This window comes from Lethenteron reissneri, chromosome 53 (genome assembly GCF_015708825.2).
Source record: "Lethenteron reissneri isolate LAM-NWPU_2019-01 chromosome 53, ASM1570882v1, whole genome shotgun sequence".
Classification (NCBI taxonomy): domain Eukaryota; kingdom Metazoa; phylum Chordata; class Hyperoartia; order Petromyzontiformes; family Petromyzontidae; genus Lethenteron; species Lethenteron reissneri.
Window position 1 is genome coordinate 8894253 of NC_083831.1, and position 20847 is coordinate 8915099.

The window sequence follows — 20847 nt, forward strand, 5'->3', positions numbered from 1 at the left end:
TGGTGCGGCCGGGTACGGGTAAGGAATCAAAACCCGTTTGCGACCTCTGGCCCATGGACGGGTTAAAATATCCGCCAGTGTTATTGCTCATGAGCGGGAATGGACCTCAGGTCGCCGGGTTCGTAGCGCGGTGCGCTGACCGTTGTACCACCACTCCCCCACAACACACACGACAAAGGTTCCCCGTATAGCCTCAACGAACCTTTGTCCGGCGGCTGACCTTTTGCGTATACAGGAATACCTTGCACTTTCGTCTGGTTAGGGACCAGAGCATGGACGAATGTGAAAAATGGACGAATGTCCAAGCGGAGCCTTTATTTAGCTTGCAAAATTTTATTGGCCGGCGAAAAACATACCTGCAAATAACTACAGTAACTATATAAACCTAAATAAACAGAAATAAAATAATAAATATACAAAACTAAATACATAAACAAAATTATACCTTTAAATATTTGCATTCTTGCGTAAGTAAACACTAGTATTCTACAAATGTTTACAGTATAATCACAGATATAAGTACAGTATTAATAACACACGAATAAACACAAATATAAGAGATGCTCACTGAACGACTTCTATTCAAAGACTGAACGAAAAAGACGGCGCGTGGCGGCGCGAACGTCGTGTAAGCTTTGGGGATAAAATCGCACGAAAGAGGAAAGCCGCGTGGACGAAATTTGAAATGTGGTTATCATTAAAAACGGCCGAAAGAGCAAAGCGACGAAAGCCAAGGTATCGCTGCGTTTTGTCACGTCACAGAGGCAGGAGCTGCTGCTGCTGCTACCAAGCCTGCCGCGCAAGCTCCTGCTGCCGCAAAACCAGCAGCAGAGGCGGCTGCTCCACAGGCCGCAGCAGGAGCTGGGCCCATCCCAACCACGATGCCACCTGTGCCACCTGTGCCCAAGAAGCCACTGGAGTCCAAACCCGGTAACTTCGGTTTTGTCGTCTTTTTCGCCACGCTTTCTTGCCCGGTTTTTTTTGTTGTTGTCCTGATCCGACGCCAGACTATATACTCTTAGGTTTTTTCGGTAAAGTCACGTAGGTAAAATAATAATATTAAAATAATAAATGAAAATAACTCAAATCACGACGTTTCGGAGGCAACGCAAGTCTCCGTCTTCAGGTGGGACCGTCACTTGATACAGTAAATTTGGCTGTGACGGAGCAGTGGACACGCGGTTGGAGCTGGTGGGCATGCGTGGCTCCACCACTAGGTGGCGTGGACGTGGCATCGGAACAGGCCCTGGGGAGGTGGTGACGAGTCACGAGGGCAGATGTCGGGGCCAGTCTTAACAGCGTGTGGAGTTATGTCGTGTCAGCAAGCGGCTGCGTCTCGGGACGCCGCACAGAGACGGTGGGCGGGTTGATTGGAGAGCGGCGGTCGGTCGTAGCCACAGAGTGACATGAGAGGTTTTGAGCCTGGACTTGAACAGCACGGATGACCTGGTGTGGGGGTGGGGAAGGGGGGTTCTAGACAATGGGAGCAGCAGAGGAGAATGAGCGAACTTTCCACTGAGTGATGGTCGGCCGGGGGCCTTGGACAGAAAGCCTTGGTCGCGGAGGAGAAAGTGGAGTGGAGTAGAGTCTAGGCAGTCCCTGGGTTACGGAAGGGTTTGGTTTCCGAGAACGATCTGTATGTCGGAAACTGAACAATTTTCCCCGCCAAATCAGCGATAGAATCCCATAGCTAGAAATAGTTGTGCCTCCCCTACCCGATTACTAGGTTCGTTTTCTCTCGGTATTGTATCTTGCCGTCTTCCATTTTCTATCGCGACCTGTATCGTATCGCTGTACATACGCTCTACACTTCCTGTGATTCTTTCATTTGATCGAATATCTACGCTAGCACTACCCATAATGAAACTAGTGGAACATATACTGTATCCAATCTTTTATGTATACCACGGAACATGTTAATATTTATTGTTAACAAAAAGCAGTCCCTTCCCAACGTTCGTTTATTGTGCATTATTCTAGGCCTGGACATCTCCAATCCCTGTTGGCTGGGACCATAAACAGTCGAAGTGTAATTGTTTTAAATAAATAAAGTTAAAATGAATAAAACTAGCAATAGAAACATGGGGGAAAAAAGATAGGTCTAAGCAGAGAAAACAAACAGTTACGTAATGCAACAAAATGAAAGGGATCACGTAACGCTATAAATCATTTAATTTACCTTAATCCTGGTAAAGCTCGGGCTTGGTGAAGCTGCGTAAGGTGCAGGCCGCCTTACTCCTCGCTACGCCGGTATTCATCCGCAACAACACCGCGCTGCACTGCTCGCGCTCGCGTAACTAACGCAAACCTTTCCGCATGTCGATTTTTTTTTATTTAAAACATGATTGAGTGAGACCAGAGGGGAAGATTTGGGAGAGCACGTAGAGGGGAAGTGAAGTGAGACGAGAGGGCAGAGGTAGGCGTGAGGATCCGTGGAGACGGTGAAACTCGTGCTTCAAATTCATCCGGGATTAGATTGGCGAACCGGTGGAGGGATCGGAGGAGTACCGGGGTCAGCGTGGTCTTGTTTATCCACCGCGATCACCGAGTCACTTTGACTGTTGCCGTAACCGCGGTGACCTTGCATAGGCCCCCCCCCTCCTCCCCACCCACCACCACTCCCCCCCCCGGCTGCCCTCGCTCACTGGCCACATTTCAGGATTCTCCGGTGGCTGCGGTCCCGCCAACAGAACTTGCGGCTATGTTCTCAGTCCGCACACACGGCAAGATTAGCGAACACCTCTGCCGTGTGATATCGGAGGATGCGATCAGATGTGTGCATTCAACGATATAAACATCGATCGATTAGAATCGACTCTTACGCCACCCCCTTCCCCAACGCCTCCCCAGTGCATCGATTGCATTGTGCATTCCCGTTGGTTGTATTCGATTCGTGTGCGGTTGATTCGCGTGACCACCTGCAGCCACCGTTCGCCACGATGTCTTAACATCGCGGACTTGAATCCGTGTGGGTTCATCACGTCTCAACAAGGGATACGTGGAATCCTTGTGGCGGGTAATAGCTCGATTACCAGTGGCTGTTTACGATCTGCAAGGGTAACTCTATTCGGTTAATTGTGCCAAAATAATGGTCGTGATTTTCATTTGACGATCAATTATTTTCACACTGAATGCGCCACCTGGCCCTGCTTGGCCCCGAGCCAGTCCTTCCGCTGTTTGGCGTCCGTCTCGGCTCGGCAAATTACCCAGCAGGGAAAAAAGCCCACCCGTACCGTGATGGCTTCGTGCCCAGCCGTCTTATCACTGTCGGGGTTGCGGGGGATGGGGGCGGGCGTGAACGTAAAGGTACCGTGAGATTAAAATGTTCCCGCGGCGTGCTTGCGTGTGTCCGCAGTGGCCGATGTCCAAGTGACCGCGGCCGTCCCGTCGGGCGCCGGCGCTGTCCCGACGCGAGGGGAACACCGCGTAAGGACATTCCCCTCCCCCCAGGCGCACGGTGGAAAACGATCGCGGTGACCGCTGGCGCGCACGGAGGGCACCGATTGCTCAACAACATGTGGAGATTGTCTTTTTTTGTTTTGTGGTTTCCGAACGGTGGAGGCCCTTAAGCCTGTAATGCAAAGCAGCCGGCAACAGAGCGGAGAGCTGCAGGAAGAACATGTGAGGCTAGCGTTGACGAGATGACGGGGTTTAGTCGGGTCATTCGAGGTTCTGCCCGGTGACCCCATCTGGCCAGCAGTAAGAGGGGGCTGCTCGCAGTCGGATGGTTGAGAGTTGAAATCCTAGTTGGGGGTTGGCTCGGACCACCATTCCCCCCCAGGCCGATTAAAGGAGTACCGCTTTGTGGAAAAGTCGGCAGGGGTTGGTCTGTCGTAAGACTCGCCCCCACCAGAGGAATGTGGAATTTCCACCTCTGGTTCAGGACGACTGGGCCCCATGATGTTCACGGAGAGCTCTTGTCCGTGAAGTCTGGCAACACGGCAGCATTTGTTTAACAGGCTGCACGCTGCTGATGAGGCTCAAAAAACTAAAGACAAAACCATTTCTTTCCATTTAATACCGCAAACTCAAAGAAACATACATATCTGCGTTTTTGGGGTGCTTAAATGACACGGCATATCAAGAGTGCATTTCATCTCAACCTTTCCAAGAGCACCCCTGGCGGCAGACGTCCCTGGTGGCACCTGGTGAACTCGCACCGGCCTGCAAGTGGACGTTAGTCTGCCGATATGGGGCGACGATTGATACGTGTAATCCGAAATTCTTTCTGTGGGGTGAAGGGAGGGGGGGGTAGGGGAGGCAGAGTCGCCTAGTTTGTGGATGATCGTGATGGTCCGGTCTGTTTGCACGTCCACGCAGGTGAAGATGAACCGCATGCGGTTGCGGATCGCCCAGCGTCTCAAGGATGCGCAGAACACCTGCGCCATGCTCACCACCTTCAACGAGGTGGACATGAGGTGAGCGCGCAGCCCTTGCCCTGCTCAATGCCTGCCTGATGCCCCCACGTCTCGAACGTTGAGCCAATATTGGGGCAACGTTGGCTCAACGTTTCAAACCACATGCCAACGTTGGCCTAACATTGCATGTTTCTGTAAGCGGGCTTATTATTATTCTTGTTTACCCATGAAAGCCTCACCGAAGCTGAAGGCACTTTTAAAATTAGCTGAACTGTTTTTTATTTTACCAGGTAAAGCACACTGAGCTACATAGCGCTTTTATAGAGACCGCAAATAATAGCTCAGCGAAGTCGCTTATTATCATGCGGATTAACAAAAGGTACGATACAAACTCTATACTCATACTCTTTGGTTCTTTCGGTAAAGTCACGAAGGTAGAAATTAAATAAAACAAATCATGACGTTTCGGTACAAAGTATGCTACTAGGGGGGTTGATGTTGCTGTGGCTATTACCCAGTTAATTAAGTTTCTGTTAATTTTTCAAATTTAGCAAAAAAAATTGGACCGTGACACCGGCACACAAACGTCCCACTCTTACGAATGATGTCACGGGATCCTTAATGGACGGTGCATCGTGCGTTACGGTTAATGCATCCGCGGTGATCACCAGGGTGGGCCTGCCGGATTCGCACCGCGAACCCTCTGCACCAAGCGGCGAACGCTCTATCGCCAGGGCCGTGCCACCGCAGTGCAATTGGGCGCACCGCAATTAAGTTTATCGGCAGGTCGTAATGCACTGGGGTAAAGTGTGAGGTCTTCCACACCTTCCCAGCACACGTCTGGCTACGGCTGTGTTGGCTTCCCAGCGTAATCCTCTTCTCCGTGATTGTCATGGGAGGTGGAATGACCCCTCTCCTGTCTTTTGGGTAACCATCGTCTTTCCAGGACACGTCTCGTGTGTGACCATATTTGGGCCAGTCCAATTGCAACGATTGCCTTATACATGAAACGTAGCCAAGAATCCTTGAAGCTATGCATTTGAGCTTTAATTTGGCAGGAATTCCTGAACCTTTGCACTAAAGCTTCAGTTTTTTTAATATGGCTTAAGAAATGCTTAGAATGCAACTCCTCATAAATTAGCGTTGCAAAATTTTATTGCCTAGCTGTCAACTGTTTATTGGTGCCCGACCTTATTTCAGACCAATTCAGACCTTATTGGACACCCCGTGCCCTAATAAATCTCAACGTTCATCCTACAAAGTCCCATCACAAGGGAGAAACACAATTTTTGTTTTTAACAATTATTATTTTTTGCCCGTATTTAAATAGCTGTGCGCCGTATGGGCCTGAACTCCATTTCCCTGTACAAGAATTTTGGTGAACCGTATGGGGTTGACAGGTTTGTTATCGTGTACTGGTGGGCCATCATCCACTGCTGGATGAAGGCCTCCCCAGGGCTCCGCCACCCCCTCTCGTGATCCTGCAACGGAAACAGTCCACCTCACACCTGCACACAAGCTGATTTCATCGCTCCATCTCCTCCACGGATGTTCTCTCAAGACGCGTTCCATTCCTTGGCTGCCCACCCTGTTGTTATCCTTGGCCACATCGTCCATCGTGATGTCATTAATCTGCACATGTTCACTAATCCTCGTGTTCAACTTTCTATGTCTCAGTGTAATTCCAAACGTGCATTTCTCCAATATGGGACCCACAGAGCCTTGGCGATTGTTGCCACTGGCTATCTTCACCTATGTGCGTGGTTTCCCACTTCTCCGAACCAGTCTCTCTCTCCCTCTCCGATTAAAATTAATAATAATTTCACCGTCGCTGACGATAATTTTTTGGCGCCCCCTTTGCAGCAACGTGATGGAGATGCGGAATCGGCACAAGGACGTGTTCCTCAAGAAGCACGGCCTCAAGCTCGGCTTCATGTCGCCCTTCGTCAAGGCCGTGGCCTTTGCCCTGCAGGAACAACCCGTCGTCAACGGAGGTACTCCCCTCCGCCCAAGGCCATCGAAACGTCCCAAATGCTAGGAAAACAAACATGGGGGGGGGGGGGGGGGGGGTGGGATCCTGGCGCCTGGTAGGATGACAAGAACGTGGACTGACCTGATCGATCGGGGAGAGGAAGGACATCTGGATTGGTCTGGTGGTTAGCGAGAGGGATATGATCTGAAGGAGGTGATTGGCCAAGTGGTTTAGTGACAGGGTAATGAGCTGAAGGAGGTGATTGGCCTGGTGGTTAGTGATAGGGGAATGATCTGAAGGAGATGATCGAGGCAAGATTCTTGGGGGAGAGATGGAGATGAAGGAAAGCAATGGCGTCGCTAGATGATATCCAACGAGGAAGGACGTTGGGACGGACGAAGCGTGTGGCAGAATGACGGAGTGACATCAACGAGAGAAATGCGCCTCGGGCTTGTCGACTAAGCAACGCCTCGTGAATGAACCAAATTGTCCCGGTGTGGCAGGAAAAGCGGGTTAGATTTTCACTCAATCTGCACGTGGAGAAAAAGCGAGCGCCGGGTCTTAACGCGAGGGGCTGGTGACGTGCGAGCGCGTCGCCGCGGCGCTGACTGCGAGCGTGTGTGCGCTGTGCGCCCCCATCCTCAGTGATCGACGACGTGACGAAAGAGATCGTGTACCGGGACTACATCGACATCAGCGTCGCCGTGTCGACGGCCAAGGTAAAGCGACGACGGGGGTTTTTTGCGTGCTCGCGTTTCGTGCAGACTATCCCGTCGTGCGCATGTACGTACGTACGTTGAACTTCTTTCGTACACCCGTACGTAGCCAACCTTGCTCATCGTCAGCCCATGTTGAGGACTCGGGACTACCAGCCTCGGCCACACCATGTTCAACCACCACACTGCACACCCACCCACTCACCACACTGAAGGTCACAATAACACGCTCACTCACTCACCACACTGCAGCTCACAATAACACACTCACTCACTCACCACACTGCAGGTCACAATAACACGCTCACTCACTCACCACACTGCAGGTCACAATAACACACTCACTCACCACAATGCAGGTCACAATAACACGCTTGCTCACTCACCCACTCACCACACTGCAGGTGACAACACACACACTCACTCACCACACTGCAGGTCACAACAACACACTCACCACACTGCAGGTCACAATAACACGCTCACTCACTCACTCACCACACTGCAGGTCACAACGATACACCCACTCACCACACTGTAGCTCACAACGGCTCGTTCTCTCGCTCACCCACTCACTCACCACATGTTATGTCATCACAACAACTCTCTCACCCACCCATCACCACCCTATAGGCCACAACGCTTCTCTTTCTGCTTCTTTCTCTTGTACTGCTCCACTCTGGAATTCCTTACCATATTTGTTGCTTCCCCCCCACCTAAACGCTTATATCTTTGCTCGATTCAAAAAAGTATTCACTCTTTCTGTTGCACTTTTGAGGGTGCCGTTCATTGCTGGCGACTTGGCGATGTGGGTCTTCTGGCCCTGCGCTTGGCAACCGAGTTAAAAAAAAGATAATTTTGAATATTTCAACGTCATCATATTTCAACGCGTTTTCTCCAGGTACTCCCAAGTCTCCTACCATGTGCGTAAAAAAAACTTCCCAAGATATGTGTTCGCAACTGATCTGGACATGCACAAGTTTTCTGGTGATACTGCTTTGGCAGTTGTGCACAAGCACAGAGAACACATTTTTTGTTAAACGTATTAGTTAATACCACCGTGTGGCCCTAAGACAAAACATGTAGCAGGTGAAATTTTGGGCAATGGGCCTTATTCAAAGCGCATAGGAAATACACAGCTAACGTGGGGCACAGTGGGCACACACAGCATTCCCCGGGGTACAGCGTGATGGTGAAACAACACTCTGCGTGCACAGCGTTTTTGTACGCGAGTTCTTTGTCGCTGACCGTGTCAGCGTCCTATCCTGGACGGAGCTGTGTCCGAGTGATTATTATCTGTCGCCAAGATTTCAATTTAGTGTTATAACAGTGTTTTAAATATCAGAGCACTAAATTGGGAGTGGAGCCGATGGCCCAGTCACTGGCTCACCGCAAATTCGAACCAAGCAACCTTTATTTCGTTTCCGAGCTCTCATGGCCAGCATCAGTGGCGAGCTAGTGATACCTGGGTATGCTCAAATAAACCCCTACGACCAACAACGGTGTGGAGGAGGCCTTCATCCAGTAGATTGACCAAGGGCTGTACGTGAAAATGTATCTTGCGTACTCCCATGGTGACGATGTCGATGAAGATTTCGTTGGACTTTTCATCTTCACTGTCCCAGCTCTTGCTTCATGTTGCTCCTCTTTCTCAACGCGTCCTTTGGCGGTTTCGGGGACAATTTTTTTCTTGTTTGCTTTCGAACTGACCCCTCCTTTTGAAATCCACCGTGTACTATTATTATGCTCGGTAACCCATTTGTTCATGTGGTGTGCCGTCCATTATATCAGTTTATAACCCAGGTTTCCCTTCCAACAGGGGACTTTTATTCACAATGGCTCATGACCGGTTTTTAGAACCAAAATCTGTTGTGCGGTGAATCTCTCTCTATTGATGTCATTTATGTGGTGGCTCAAGGTCTGTTTGCATCAATATTTGGTGGGGGAAAAACAGCCAAAGTTCTGTGAGTTTTTGGCATAAATAAGGGGAAAAATTTGTATCTTCCATCAACGTACGTGTCAGGTCCAAAGTGCTGCATATCACACTTTGTAACAACGTGTGTAATACTAATTAACTCTTTCACAACTGCGCTCTTCAACCGTGTATCACCCCGCAGCGAGACACTTTTTAAAAGTTTATTCTGTTAACTTTGTTCCATTTTTGGTCGTTTTTCGGAACGAATTAATGATCGGGGCATGTCCCTGGTTAGTCCTTGTGTCCAATGTTTTTTTTTCTTCCAGATATTGCCACTAGATAACAACAGAACATCCTGTGTGTGATAGATGGTACCTGCTCTGACAAAGGGGGGTTAATGCATACACTTGCCTGCAAATGTATATTTTATATATATATGTGTAACTTCTTTTGCACCGTATGTAATCTGGAGGTGCAGAAATTGATTGCTCGGGCGACGATTGTTGTTGAACTTTTTGCCGACAGGGCCTGGTGGTGCCCGTGTTGCGGAACGTGGGCCCCATGAACTTTGCCGACATTGAGAGGGCCATCTTCGAGATGGGCGAGAAGGTATGACGCAGTGCCCGCCGTGCATTTGTGTATCGCCACGGTGGCGAAGATTGTTAACTCCCTCGCCTGGTATGCAGGGGGTCGTAGGTTCGATACCGACCCTGTGACGCTTGTAAAATTGTAGTTTGAATGTTTTCCCCGTGGTCGCGTGGATTTTTCTCCTGGTCCTCTGGTTTTTCCCTCCACGTTTAGAATCCACGTGCTTTTCTTAGAGAATTTGGTTGCTATACATTTCCATGTGATAAGCCACTCCATTGAGCTATCATTTGTGGCCAGGTTGCGTCTGAAAAGAGCTGTACCGCTCTCTGGGCTTTACTTGGTAAAATAAAAAAATACTTTTCGTTTGACCGCGTCTTATGACGCTCTACACAAACAAACGGTGTCCGAACCCGAGAATGAACGACGAATCGTAATATTGGCTGCGAAAACCTACATGTCAAGTTGAACTATTATTTTTTTAGAGAGAGAAGCATTTAGCTATCAGCAGAGGGGAAACATAGAAGGTGTTGAACCCGGGATATGAACGAGAGTGGAGAGTGTACGAGTCTGCGAGTCCATGTTTCATTCTATTGGTCTGCGTGAGACTGTGGGCCTCTGTACAATCTAAAGGGCTCGGTGATTGTTATTGGCCTAACCCCGTTTGCCGGTCGGCTTAACAAAGATTCCAATGCAATTCCGTAAGCCGGCATAAGAGTCTGTATGCAAGCTTAGCTTGTGTAATAATAAATGGATATTTCTAAAGCATATGAAGAATGTAGGTGGCCGGGTGGCTCTGAGGTCAGAGCGCTGAGCTGGGACTGTTGGTTGTGTGATCCTGCGTGTTTGATTCCAGGCAGCGAGTTGTGATTAAAACTCAGTCCTCAAGTCTATTGATATGATAGTCTTAGCCTGGTCACAAATGACTCGCATAGAGACCCGTGGACTCGCGTAGAAGACCCATAGACTAACGTAGACTGGGTTGTGATTAAACTGCATTCTAAAGTCGAATGATATGATAGTTTCAGCCCAGTCGTCAATAACTGCGCACCATAAAAACCCATCGCATTTAATATGGCTGTGTGCCTAATTTGGCCAATCTCCAGCGCTATAAATTTAATTATTGGGTTTTTCTGTCATGCGGCAGTCTGTCGCATGCAGAGTGGGTGGGAAAGTGTGCAGCCCTCTACTGTGCGGACCAGAGGTCACTTGAACGCAACTCGCAGGGAGCTCTGTGATGCCCCACGTCCGTGGGCCATGCCCTCGCCGCAATAGTACGACACGATTATCGCGGATCTTGTACCGTAACGTCGTAGATTATAAAAGTAAAAACCACACAATCGCAACTGGTATTGGCCAAATGTCCCAAAGCTGAAAAATTCCCTGCAAACGACTCAAATGGGATTACGCACACAGCGGTAACATGCGCAAGAATTGACAGGAGCCTCCCTGAAAAGTGGTCTTGAGACTCGGTGAGGCTTTCCCGGTTTAAACACTCGTCAAACAAGTCGTAATTTGCTTGACATTTTCACATGTGACCAAAATTTGGACCGTCTTATAGCTCGACCACCACCGCCCCCCTCTCTCCGCCTGTCGCGTTGCATCTTGCCCGGCCGCGAACTCTCTCTCGTCCTCCCGGCGCCCACATCGTGCAGGCGCGCAAGAACGAGCTGGCCATCGAGGACATGGACGGCGGCACCTTCACCATCAGCAACGGCGGCGTGTTCGGCTCGCTCTTCGGCACGCCCATCATCAACCCTCCGCAGTCGGCCATCCTGGGCATGCACGCCATCAACGACCGCCCCGTGGCGATCAACGGCAAGGTAACGTCGCGCATTCCTCCGCCCGCCTCCCTCTGTATCCCTCCACCCGTCCCGCTCCGCATCCCTCCATCACCCGCATCGTCCGTTCTTGCAAATCGCATCTCGCAATCGCCGAGGAGTCACGGGACGAGCTGGAAAGTCAGCAGTGCGGCGGCGAGCCGGTGCTCCCAACGATTGTCCGAGCTCTGCAGTCCTCTGTATATTGAGACGTTTTCGGCCGATTCATGAGCATTCATACGTGATGGAGGTAGCCAGCGCACCCAGAGAAAACCCACGCATGCGAGAGGGCAACACTCCATGGACAGATGGTGCTAGTTCGCACTTCGCACTACCCGCCTTCTCATGGCAAGCCAGGGTGTGGCACCTCCCTCGATGCCCACCGATGGGGAAAGGAGGTTCGCTGCTGTCACCGTGCCGGATTACAGGCGTGCGCCACCACCGCCACCACCTCGTCCCATCAACCTGTGCACGCGCGCGTCTGACCTGTGCCGTTACGTCTGCACGTTTCTCCCCCCACCCCACCCCACCCACCCCTTCCGTCCTGCGCAGGTTGAAATCAGGCCGATGATGTACGTGGCGCTCACGTACGACCACCGGCTCATCGACGGCAGGGAGGCTGTGACTTTCCTGCGCAAGATCAAGGCAGCGGTGGAAGATCCCCGCATCATGCTCCTCGACATCTAACGATGCCCGTCGGCAGGGCGACTCGCCAGATTTGGGGCTCTCCAACAATCCTCTCTGCTACCCCATCCATCACCGCTACCCTCCCCCACGCATTGGTCCCAGTCTCCCCTATCGCTCTCCACTCTCGCTTGCCTCTCCTCCACCCCCACACACCCGTCTGCACACTTGAATCTAGAACAAACTGTGCCCTAAATCAGGAAAATATTTTTGTCTGGCCTGTGACAGGTGCACTTGCTTCCCCCTTCCAACCCACCTCTTGCCCCCCTCACTGCACTTACTTACACAGGGCTCTATACACATCTGCTTGCTATGGCTGCTGGAAAACCAGGCTGTCTGGTGGACAATGCTCCCCCGGGCCCTTAGTCCGTATCTGCGCTCTTGCAGAGGTGGCAGTGAGCAAAGGGGTCGATGGGTCCATTGCGCATCGGAGGTCTCCACAAGAACCCAGCTCTTGAGCCGTGTTGTCGGGCCAAGTGGCTAATCCGTTCTCTGTTTTCCCACAAAACGCTTTGTTCGTTTTCACTCGTGTTTAATCTTTTAACCATTCACGTAGCTGCGGAATAAAAAAAAAATACTCTATCCCACAGCCTCCAATTGAAACCACTTCCCAGTTTCGCTTTGTTTCCCCTTTCATGGACCTCTCGTTCACTCCCCTTTCGTATTTAACAAACAAACAAAACTCCCAGTTTTCCGTCCCTATTTGGCTTTTCCATCCAACTCCCCCCCCCCCCCCCTTTCTTCACATCACCATGACTTGATTTTTGCGAGAAAACTAAGATAGCACCCGAGCAGCGTGCTTTGGCTTGTCCGAAACACAGCAGGCAAGTTTGCAACTGCTGCTTGCGCTTCAAACGTATATTCGAAAAATCCACCGATCGCACGACGAGTTGCGTCGCGGACGAAGACACGCGGCGCCGGCAACCCCCACCGCGGCTCGCGCCATGCCGTGAGCGTCGGCTCGAATTTTAACTGAAGGAATCCGCCACGTGCGTAGCTCAAAAAAAATAAATTGGCGCTTCCCCCTTTGGCGTTGGTTCGATTCGCTCGCACCCAGTCTCGCTTCGTGCTCCTACGAGGCGGCAGAAACTACCGTCTCGCTATCCTAGTTGAACACTTTCAAGCGATTCAAAACTTTTGTAAGAGCAATGTACGCACAACCTACGAGCTTCTGAGTGGAGGGAAAAGTATGGATCTGTATTTTATCTCTCATCGCCGCGTCGCTGAAGCTGCTGTAATCTTTCCGAATTTATTGGCGATTTTGAATGGTGGCACGTTACACTTCTGGCTGCTATCTTTATTTTTTTTGTTGTTGAACAGCTGCACCAAAAATATATTTTTTTTCTTTTTCTTCGAGAGCTTTTTGAGGTTTCTCCCTTTTCCAGAAAATTTAAATTGCAGATTTTAGTTGTCAAATGTCAAGGTATTTTTTTTAAGTCTGGGAATTGTTGGCCCACCTTTATTTGATGGGGGAGGAATGGATTACGACATCGCATATCTGACTGGGCAAAGGTATAGGTGCCGATATGTGAAGGTCGGCAAATGACACTTGCTCTCTTGTCAATATTAATTATAAAAGGGATATAGATTTTTCTTTTTTATTGTTTGGGTAGATTTTTAACTGATACGTTTTGACACCGCATGATTACAACAAAGATGATTTTCCAACTGTATTCGGTTTGCAAATGTAGGCAGAATTTACCCATTTGATCACTGGGTAATGTTAAATCGTAATCGTTTTCTTCCACGATATCCCGATGTGTGCTATCGGCGTCACGGGATGCCAAGTTATCCATTCGGAACTCTCGCAGAGCGGCACGACCCTCTCATGTCACCGGAGAATAGCCCACAGAAGCGGAGATCGCAGATCTAACTCTTGAGATCTCTCCCTGCCAAGTGACTTCTGGTCCACGCGTCAAATTGCAGCACTTAATTAGATAAACTTTTAAAAGGAAAAAAATATCTATCTCGCCGGCATTTCCACACACGCACGACCACGAGCCGGTGTTTCTGCCCGAATCATGGAAGGTGGTGGTGCTTTTCAGGGTTTCGCTCGGCCATTTGGCCACGTGTTACACGTGTACAGCCCTTGTCAGTCCACTGCTGGATGAAGGCCTCCTTCAACGCCCTCGTAGGGGTTATTTGACCTTGCTTCACGATGGGGGCAGTACAGGATGAAGGCGTGGAGCAGTGGGCATGGCATCACAGTACGGTGCAACTTTGGGTTTTGCCGCACAGCCTATTACGTAGCCCCACAGCAGCCTATTTAACGCATGTGCTATGCCCAGCCGAGCACTATAACTCAAGCGATTGTGTATTATTATGGTAAGGTGATAGCTCTGCCACATTGGTGTAGGAATACTGGTGTAATGTTTAATCACTCGATAGCATAGCGATCGGTCCATGACCCAGAGCAGATGTCTCGCTCGTCAGCACCACCTGGGGTGGCATCACTTTAACAGTTCCAATTTCTCTCCGTTTTGGCCAACAGTGAATTATGTGATGACCATTTGAAACGAGTGGGCTATCAAATAATTTGCTCGTATCATCCACGTAACAAAACAACAGCAATCTGTACTACGTCAGGAGGTACCGATTTCTGCTCTTGTTTCATCGGATTCAATCTCGTGGGGAGATTCTCCCAAATTTCGCAATAATCTGTAAAAGAGAGGGCGTGGATACGAAGTCTCGACGCTTCCCCCCCCGAAAAATGTCCGTTTTGGGATTCGTCGTCAAGTGGGATTCCGCGTGCACTCTGCCACGCTTGTGCCGTTCCTGCCCGGAGTGGCGCTGCGGGGCATCGAAGGATGTCGCTCTCCCCGGCGCGAAGGCACGACCACCGATTATTACCTCGAAAATGTCAACGATCGGGGAGGGGGGGGGGGGTGTGGAAAACACGGAGCCCGTCTGCAATATTTAAATCTGGAACGTGTCCCCACCCATCCTGTTTCTATCTCAGTCCCTCTCTCTCTCGCTTGGCTATCCACGACTTAAGGTCGCCAACTCGATTCATTCTCTCGGCGTGGCAAGTTTCTCAAGCCTGTCCGCTCCGCAGCGGTGTGGATGGGGTTCACCGCAGTCGGGGTATGGGCAGCTCGCGCGTGGGTGAGGTTAAAGTGCGGGTAACTCCCGCCTCTTGCTCTCACCGTCTGGTCAACGTGGGAAGAGTAGACCAAGTGCCCTGAGAAGAACAAGCTTTAGCAGAGGGACGAGAGAGGAGGCCCTTCCGTCAATGGTGGCGCTGAAAAGCAACTTTCAGAGCTGCACTTTTTACTCGTCTCTTGCCCACCAACCCCCTCCGTCCCGTTTGGAATTATAATTTTTGGGCAGAATCCATCGGTTCTCGGTGGGGGGATGAGTCGGACTGCACGCACCGCACATTAATTTAACGCGTCTGTTGTTCACTTACGATGTTTCTCTCGTTTTGGTGCTGTTGTTTTTCCCGGACTGCAGCAGTGTTGGGGAAGTTGAGTTGTTGTTGTTGTTGTTGTTGGGATTCACACTGGAGCTGTGCGCTCTGGCGGAGCCAGTGGGGGGGGGGGTGGGGTGGCACGTGCCCCCCCCCCCCCCCAATGATTTGATCGAAATCCCTAATTTCGATCGGATCATTGGGGTTTATTAGTAATAAATCGGCATTTTGCGACCCCCACTGCCACTGTGTAGCATATTATGTGCCAGGGATGCAATGAGATGATAGGACAATAGTCTGAGTCCATAATTGGCAATAAGTAACGGCAAAGCGGTTATAAGTGATTCACGGAATTGTGCGCAGTTGCGTATACAGCACACGACTTCCCTGAAGGCATTCACCTTCAGCGAGCGCGATGCCGATCACAACGCGGTTCGAATTCGACCCTCGATCAATGGCTGCGCCATCGCCGCACACGCGTCGAATAAAAAGCAAGGGACAAGTCTTCACTAACAACTCCTCAAATTTTTCATTGCTGGAGGGGTTGCCCCCCCCCCCACCTGAAAATCCTGGCTCCGTCATTGGCTGTGCGTGTCTGAAACTGTGGTAGTTATAAAATTAAATAACCAAAAAAAAGGGCAGGGCTTTAAAAAAATATATCCGATTGAGCATTAGAATTTTGTACCATTTGTTCGCTTCAAACCATGGCGTTACAGATGCTTTATCGGTACCACCCAGGATGGCAATTGGTGAATGACTGTCTTTTGAAGCGTTGTATGTCTAAATCACAAATGTGTGTGTGTGACAAAGGTGACGGTGGTAGCTTGTTTTATGAGGAACATGCCATTTAAGAAAAAAAAGTGGTTACCGGAGTATGTTCGAGAATATCAATCTGGGAGGGAAGAAACAAGCGTGGTGAAAATCTCTACGGAATACCTCGGACGTGTGTGGTTAGCGTGCCGCGCTACGAACCCGGCGACCCGAGTTCGATTCCCGCTCACGGCCAACACCAGTGACGATTGTCTGAACCGGTTCTGGACCTCCCCTAGGTCGACTCGGCCTCAAATGAGTACCTGGTGCCATGTGTAAACATCGCCACGAGGGAGACAGGCAGTCCGGGCGTGGTGCTGGCCACCCACCGCCTCGTGTACCGTTCAGGCCTTCATAGGTGCTCGCTAACAGCACTTGCCCCTACAGTCTGTTAAGGCTACACGAGGGGGGATCTTTGCATGGAACACGCAGTGTGTGCACAAGCCGCCTTCTGCCGATGGTGGACACTGGGTAGAAATTTCCCACCCTGGGTGATACCGACCCGGCCCTCTAGAGTCTAGACTCTCGCAGGGCTTCATGCGACGAGGCACCAACTTGAACACTTTCATCTCGTCGGCGAAGCGGTACGTAAAATATTCGGCACACTTTTGCTTTTGGCCAAATTGTAGCACGGCTCTCGCGTTCAACCGCTACGCGGAGTCCAAACCTTAAAGGGAAAACGAAGAGCGTGATGGGGAAAAATGAGAAATAATTCCGCGCGCTTAATGACGATAAGAATGGGAAGCACGCGGATTGGCCAGGATTGTAAACATGCCATTTTTTGCGGGACCTCGCCGCAGTTTGATCGATTCGTACGGTTAAAACGCACGTCGTGTTTTAGGTTGCGATGTCATTGTTGGCACGTTGGACTTGCAATTCAGAGGTCGCCGGTTTGACTCCCGTCTCGCTGCAACGGCATTTGGAACAACGGGGGTGGGGGGGGGGGCGTTGCTCACGAACTCCCCTCTGTGCGCTTCTGCCCGCCCAGAAGTATACCCCCGTGTGGGTATGGACCCACGAGGTTATACTCCTGGAGTCAAGTGCCGGGGGGTACTCCCCGCTGGAAAGAATTGCGGCCGAACACCCTCTGGGGGAGCTCTCGAACTCCGTTGAAGGCCCCTCCGTCTGCAGTGGCGAGCAAGACATTGGCAGGGCGGGCTGCACCTTTAACCTTCTACGTGTCTGTTCGCCTCCACGACGCTTGCTCTGCCATACCCAGTGCCCTCTCCTCCATTGTCGACAATGGGGTGGAGGGGGGTGGGTGGTGAGAGCGATTCACTTTCAGCTGCGTTGTTGTTTGTGATAATTTTCCCAATGCGATGGTTGAGGAATAAATCTGATGCTTGCTCTCAATTCTGTTGCGCCCGCCCCAAACCTCACCGGTCCCCTCCCTCTCCCCTACGGTAATATTAAGACGTTAATGAAATATTGTGATTTAGGGATGAGGGCTTCCGTTTAGAATCGTCACTAACAAACTGAAAGGAATTGCATGACACGAGACACGTTAACTCACAGGACAAAAATCGCTCAAATGATTTACATTGTATTTGGGTTTGTTTTTTTGAGAGAGTGATTAAAGTTGGTGAAAATTGACGACGACGACGCTCGAAGCTTCTATATTGCTGCGTCTTGCGCGGAGCGTGTCGAGGAATTCCATCTCCAACCAGGGCGGTGACCACGGCCCCTGCGGTGTCGTGGATTTTTTTGCCCCCGTTTGTTGCGAAGATTCGCGGTTTTTTCTCAATTCTTATGAACACTTTATTTTATTTTGCCAGATAAGAGGGCACCCACTGAGCGACCACGTAGCTCTATTTCAAAAGCGTCCCGGCTGTCACAAATGATAGCTCAACGAAGTGGCTTGTCATCACGTGGAAATGTATAGCAGTCAAATAATCTAACGGCGTGATGTTGATTTTTAATGTGGAGGGGGAAAACCGGAGGAACCAGAGAATAATCCACACGACCTCGGGGAGAGAGACACACACGCAAACTCCAAATATACAAGCGCCAGGGTCGGGATCGAACCCTATGACCTGTATACCAGGCGAAGTAGTTAGCATCCCCACCGCAGTTCACGCCCGGCGTCCGCCCTGGTAAATCCCGAGGGTATATGAAGCATCATTGTGCATTGTACCAGTCGTGGCGTCATGGCTGGAAGGGATGCTTATCCGGCGTCAACATGGTGAAATATAGTCAAACGGCCCCCCAACTCCACCCCCCCCTCCTATGGCAGGGCCAAGGGATTCATCCATCAGTGACTTAATAAAGGACTATCAATTAGTCACATAATGCATTGTCATGTATATATGAAGGGGTAAGTAAGAAAATAATGGAACAAACATTCACAGCCACGTCATGAGACCAAGGTAAAAATGTGAACGTAGTTTATTTGCTCTAAACAAAATCTGGTTTATCATTGATCTGAAAGCAAATGGGCTGAAGCACCAAAACAATGTTTTCATTTACACGTGGAAACGACGCAATTGTGGTTCTGTTTTATTTTGCTACGGACAAACGCTCGCTGCGTAATGACATCAAACTGGTAATGAAAGTGGCGGGGGGGGGGGGCAGGCTTGAGCAGGAAACTTCACCTCTCGAAGGGATGATGATGATGGTGGGGCCCAGGAAACTTGTACGTGGAACAGCAGACGGCAAGGTGCATGAAGGCGTCTGTGAACAACTCAGATAATCGATGCATCGTCGTTAATTACAATACAGAGATCCCTCGCTAACCGCGTTCTTAGCATCCGCTGGTATTTGCGAATGCAGCGCACGGTTTTCCTTGGACACACCAATTTGCTAACCGCGGTATGGATATTCTATGGGTCTTTCGGTAAAGTCACGTAGGTGGGTTCAAAGAAAATAACAAAAAAACTACGACGTTTCGATCGCAACACAAGCGTTCGTCATCAGGAAGGGAGTTTTCTGTATCAGCAGCATGAGGTTTTGTATATCCGTGGTGCTGGAGTTTTGTGTATCAGTATCAGCGGTATGAGGTTTTGTGTATCGATGGTATGGAGTTTTGTGTATTTGTATCAGCTGTATGAGTTTTGCGTATCCGTGGTATGGAGTTTTGTGTATCAGCGGCATGAGGTTTTGTATATCCGTGGTGTGGAGTTTTGTGTATCAGCTGTATGAGGTTTTGTATATCCGTGGTGTGGAGTTTTGTGTATCAGCGGCATGAGGTTTTACGTATCCGCGGCTTAGCACGCCTTTCGGGCGTTCGTGATTTCAAAATCGCCCCGCAATCCGTGTTCCCATTCCTTGCACCGTCTCCAGCTCCCAGATCCCGCCACCACCACCAACATCACCACCGCCACCGCTCCCTTCCCACCACCACCGCCACCACCACCACCGCTCCCTTCCCACCACCACCGCCACCACCGCTCCCTTCCCACCACCACCGCCACCACCACCACCGCTCCCTTCCCACCCACCGCCACCACCACCGTCGTTCGCTCGCTCGCACGGCGACTGATTTTGTCTCGTGTGGACGCGGGGAATCTCTTGATCCGGTTTCGACAGTCGGTTTCGCCTCTGGCCTTTTTGCTTGAATCGATGCCGGTCAACTGCCAGATGTTGTCACACCCAAGTGCCCTCTGCCGTTCACAATGTGGGTCAGTTTACGCCTTCAATAGTTCGGATTGTTGCCGGTCGCTTGGCGTACTCGAGCCGGTCTCTCTCGAGCGCAAGTTTACTGCTCAGTCCGCCGGAGAGAGGGCGTAGAGGGATGAAGTCGTAGTACAGGGTGCTTCAAAAAAGTGTTAACACTTACACGGGACTCGTTTTTATAATGGAAAATCAACGGATAATCATACACCGTAAACATGGTAACAGATGTATGTTGATCGCTCCACTCGTTCGCCATCGCTGTCAACGCATTGCCTGGAATCTTCTCCAGGTGGTCTCCAGGGACCGTAGGCGGCACATTTATTGTGGTGTTGTTGCCAATTCTCAGAAGCTTTTAAAAAAACGGAGACTTGCGTTGCCTCCGAAACGTCGTGATTTAATTGATGTATTTTCTTGGTTCTCTCGGACTTTACCGAAAGAACCAAGAAGATGAATCCCTGCAGTCACGAAAGCTTTAAATCGAAATTTGATTTATTTTCATTTATTATTATTTTATTTCTGTTATTATTTTTTACCTACGTGACTTTACCGAAAAAAACCTAAGAGTATAACGTTTACGAACCCTGTGTATGCACAGGAATCGTCTTTTTCGTTGTTGTTACAAACGACGAGACGTTTTACGATAGCCGCACATCAGTCGCCCCCCCCTTTTGGACTGGAGGTGCAAAGCTCACAATGTCGCGCTCATCGCTGCGCCACCGCTCCCTCCGCGCGGCGTGGTGGAAAGATAAGGGGCGTGCGACTGTGACACGCGGAGTGTGTAGCGGTGTGTGTGGGGTGGGGGGTGTGGAGTGTGTGGGATGTGTGGTGTGGGGGTGTGTGTGGTGTGGGGTGTGTGTGGTATGGGGTGTGTGGCGCGTCTGTGGTGTGTACGTGGCGTGGTGTGTGTGGGGTGTGTGTGTAGGGTGTATGTGTGGTGTGTGTGTGTAGTGTGTGGTGTGTGTGCTG

General features: G+C 50.3%; 1 protein-coding gene across 1 annotated transcript in view; it reads left to right on the forward strand.

The window, feature by feature from the left end:
• The window catches only part of DLST (dihydrolipoamide S-succinyltransferase), a 30735-nt gene extending 12873 nt beyond the window's left edge, over nt 1-17862 (forward strand). Inside the window, exons 8-15 of the mRNA XM_061573859.1 lie at nt 763-930; nt 3356-3426; nt 4321-4418; nt 6222-6352; nt 6976-7049; nt 9487-9570; nt 11202-11369; nt 11919-17862. Of these exons, the coding sequence (XP_061429843.1) occupies nt 763-930; nt 3356-3426; nt 4321-4418; nt 6222-6352; nt 6976-7049; nt 9487-9570; nt 11202-11369; nt 11919-12053 (929 nt within the window). The 3' untranslated portion in view covers nt 12054-17862. The remainder of the gene's footprint in view (nt 1-762; nt 931-3355; nt 3427-4320; nt 4419-6221; nt 6353-6975; nt 7050-9486; nt 9571-11201; nt 11370-11918) is intronic.
• Nucleotides 17863-20847: the final 2985 nt, after the last annotated feature.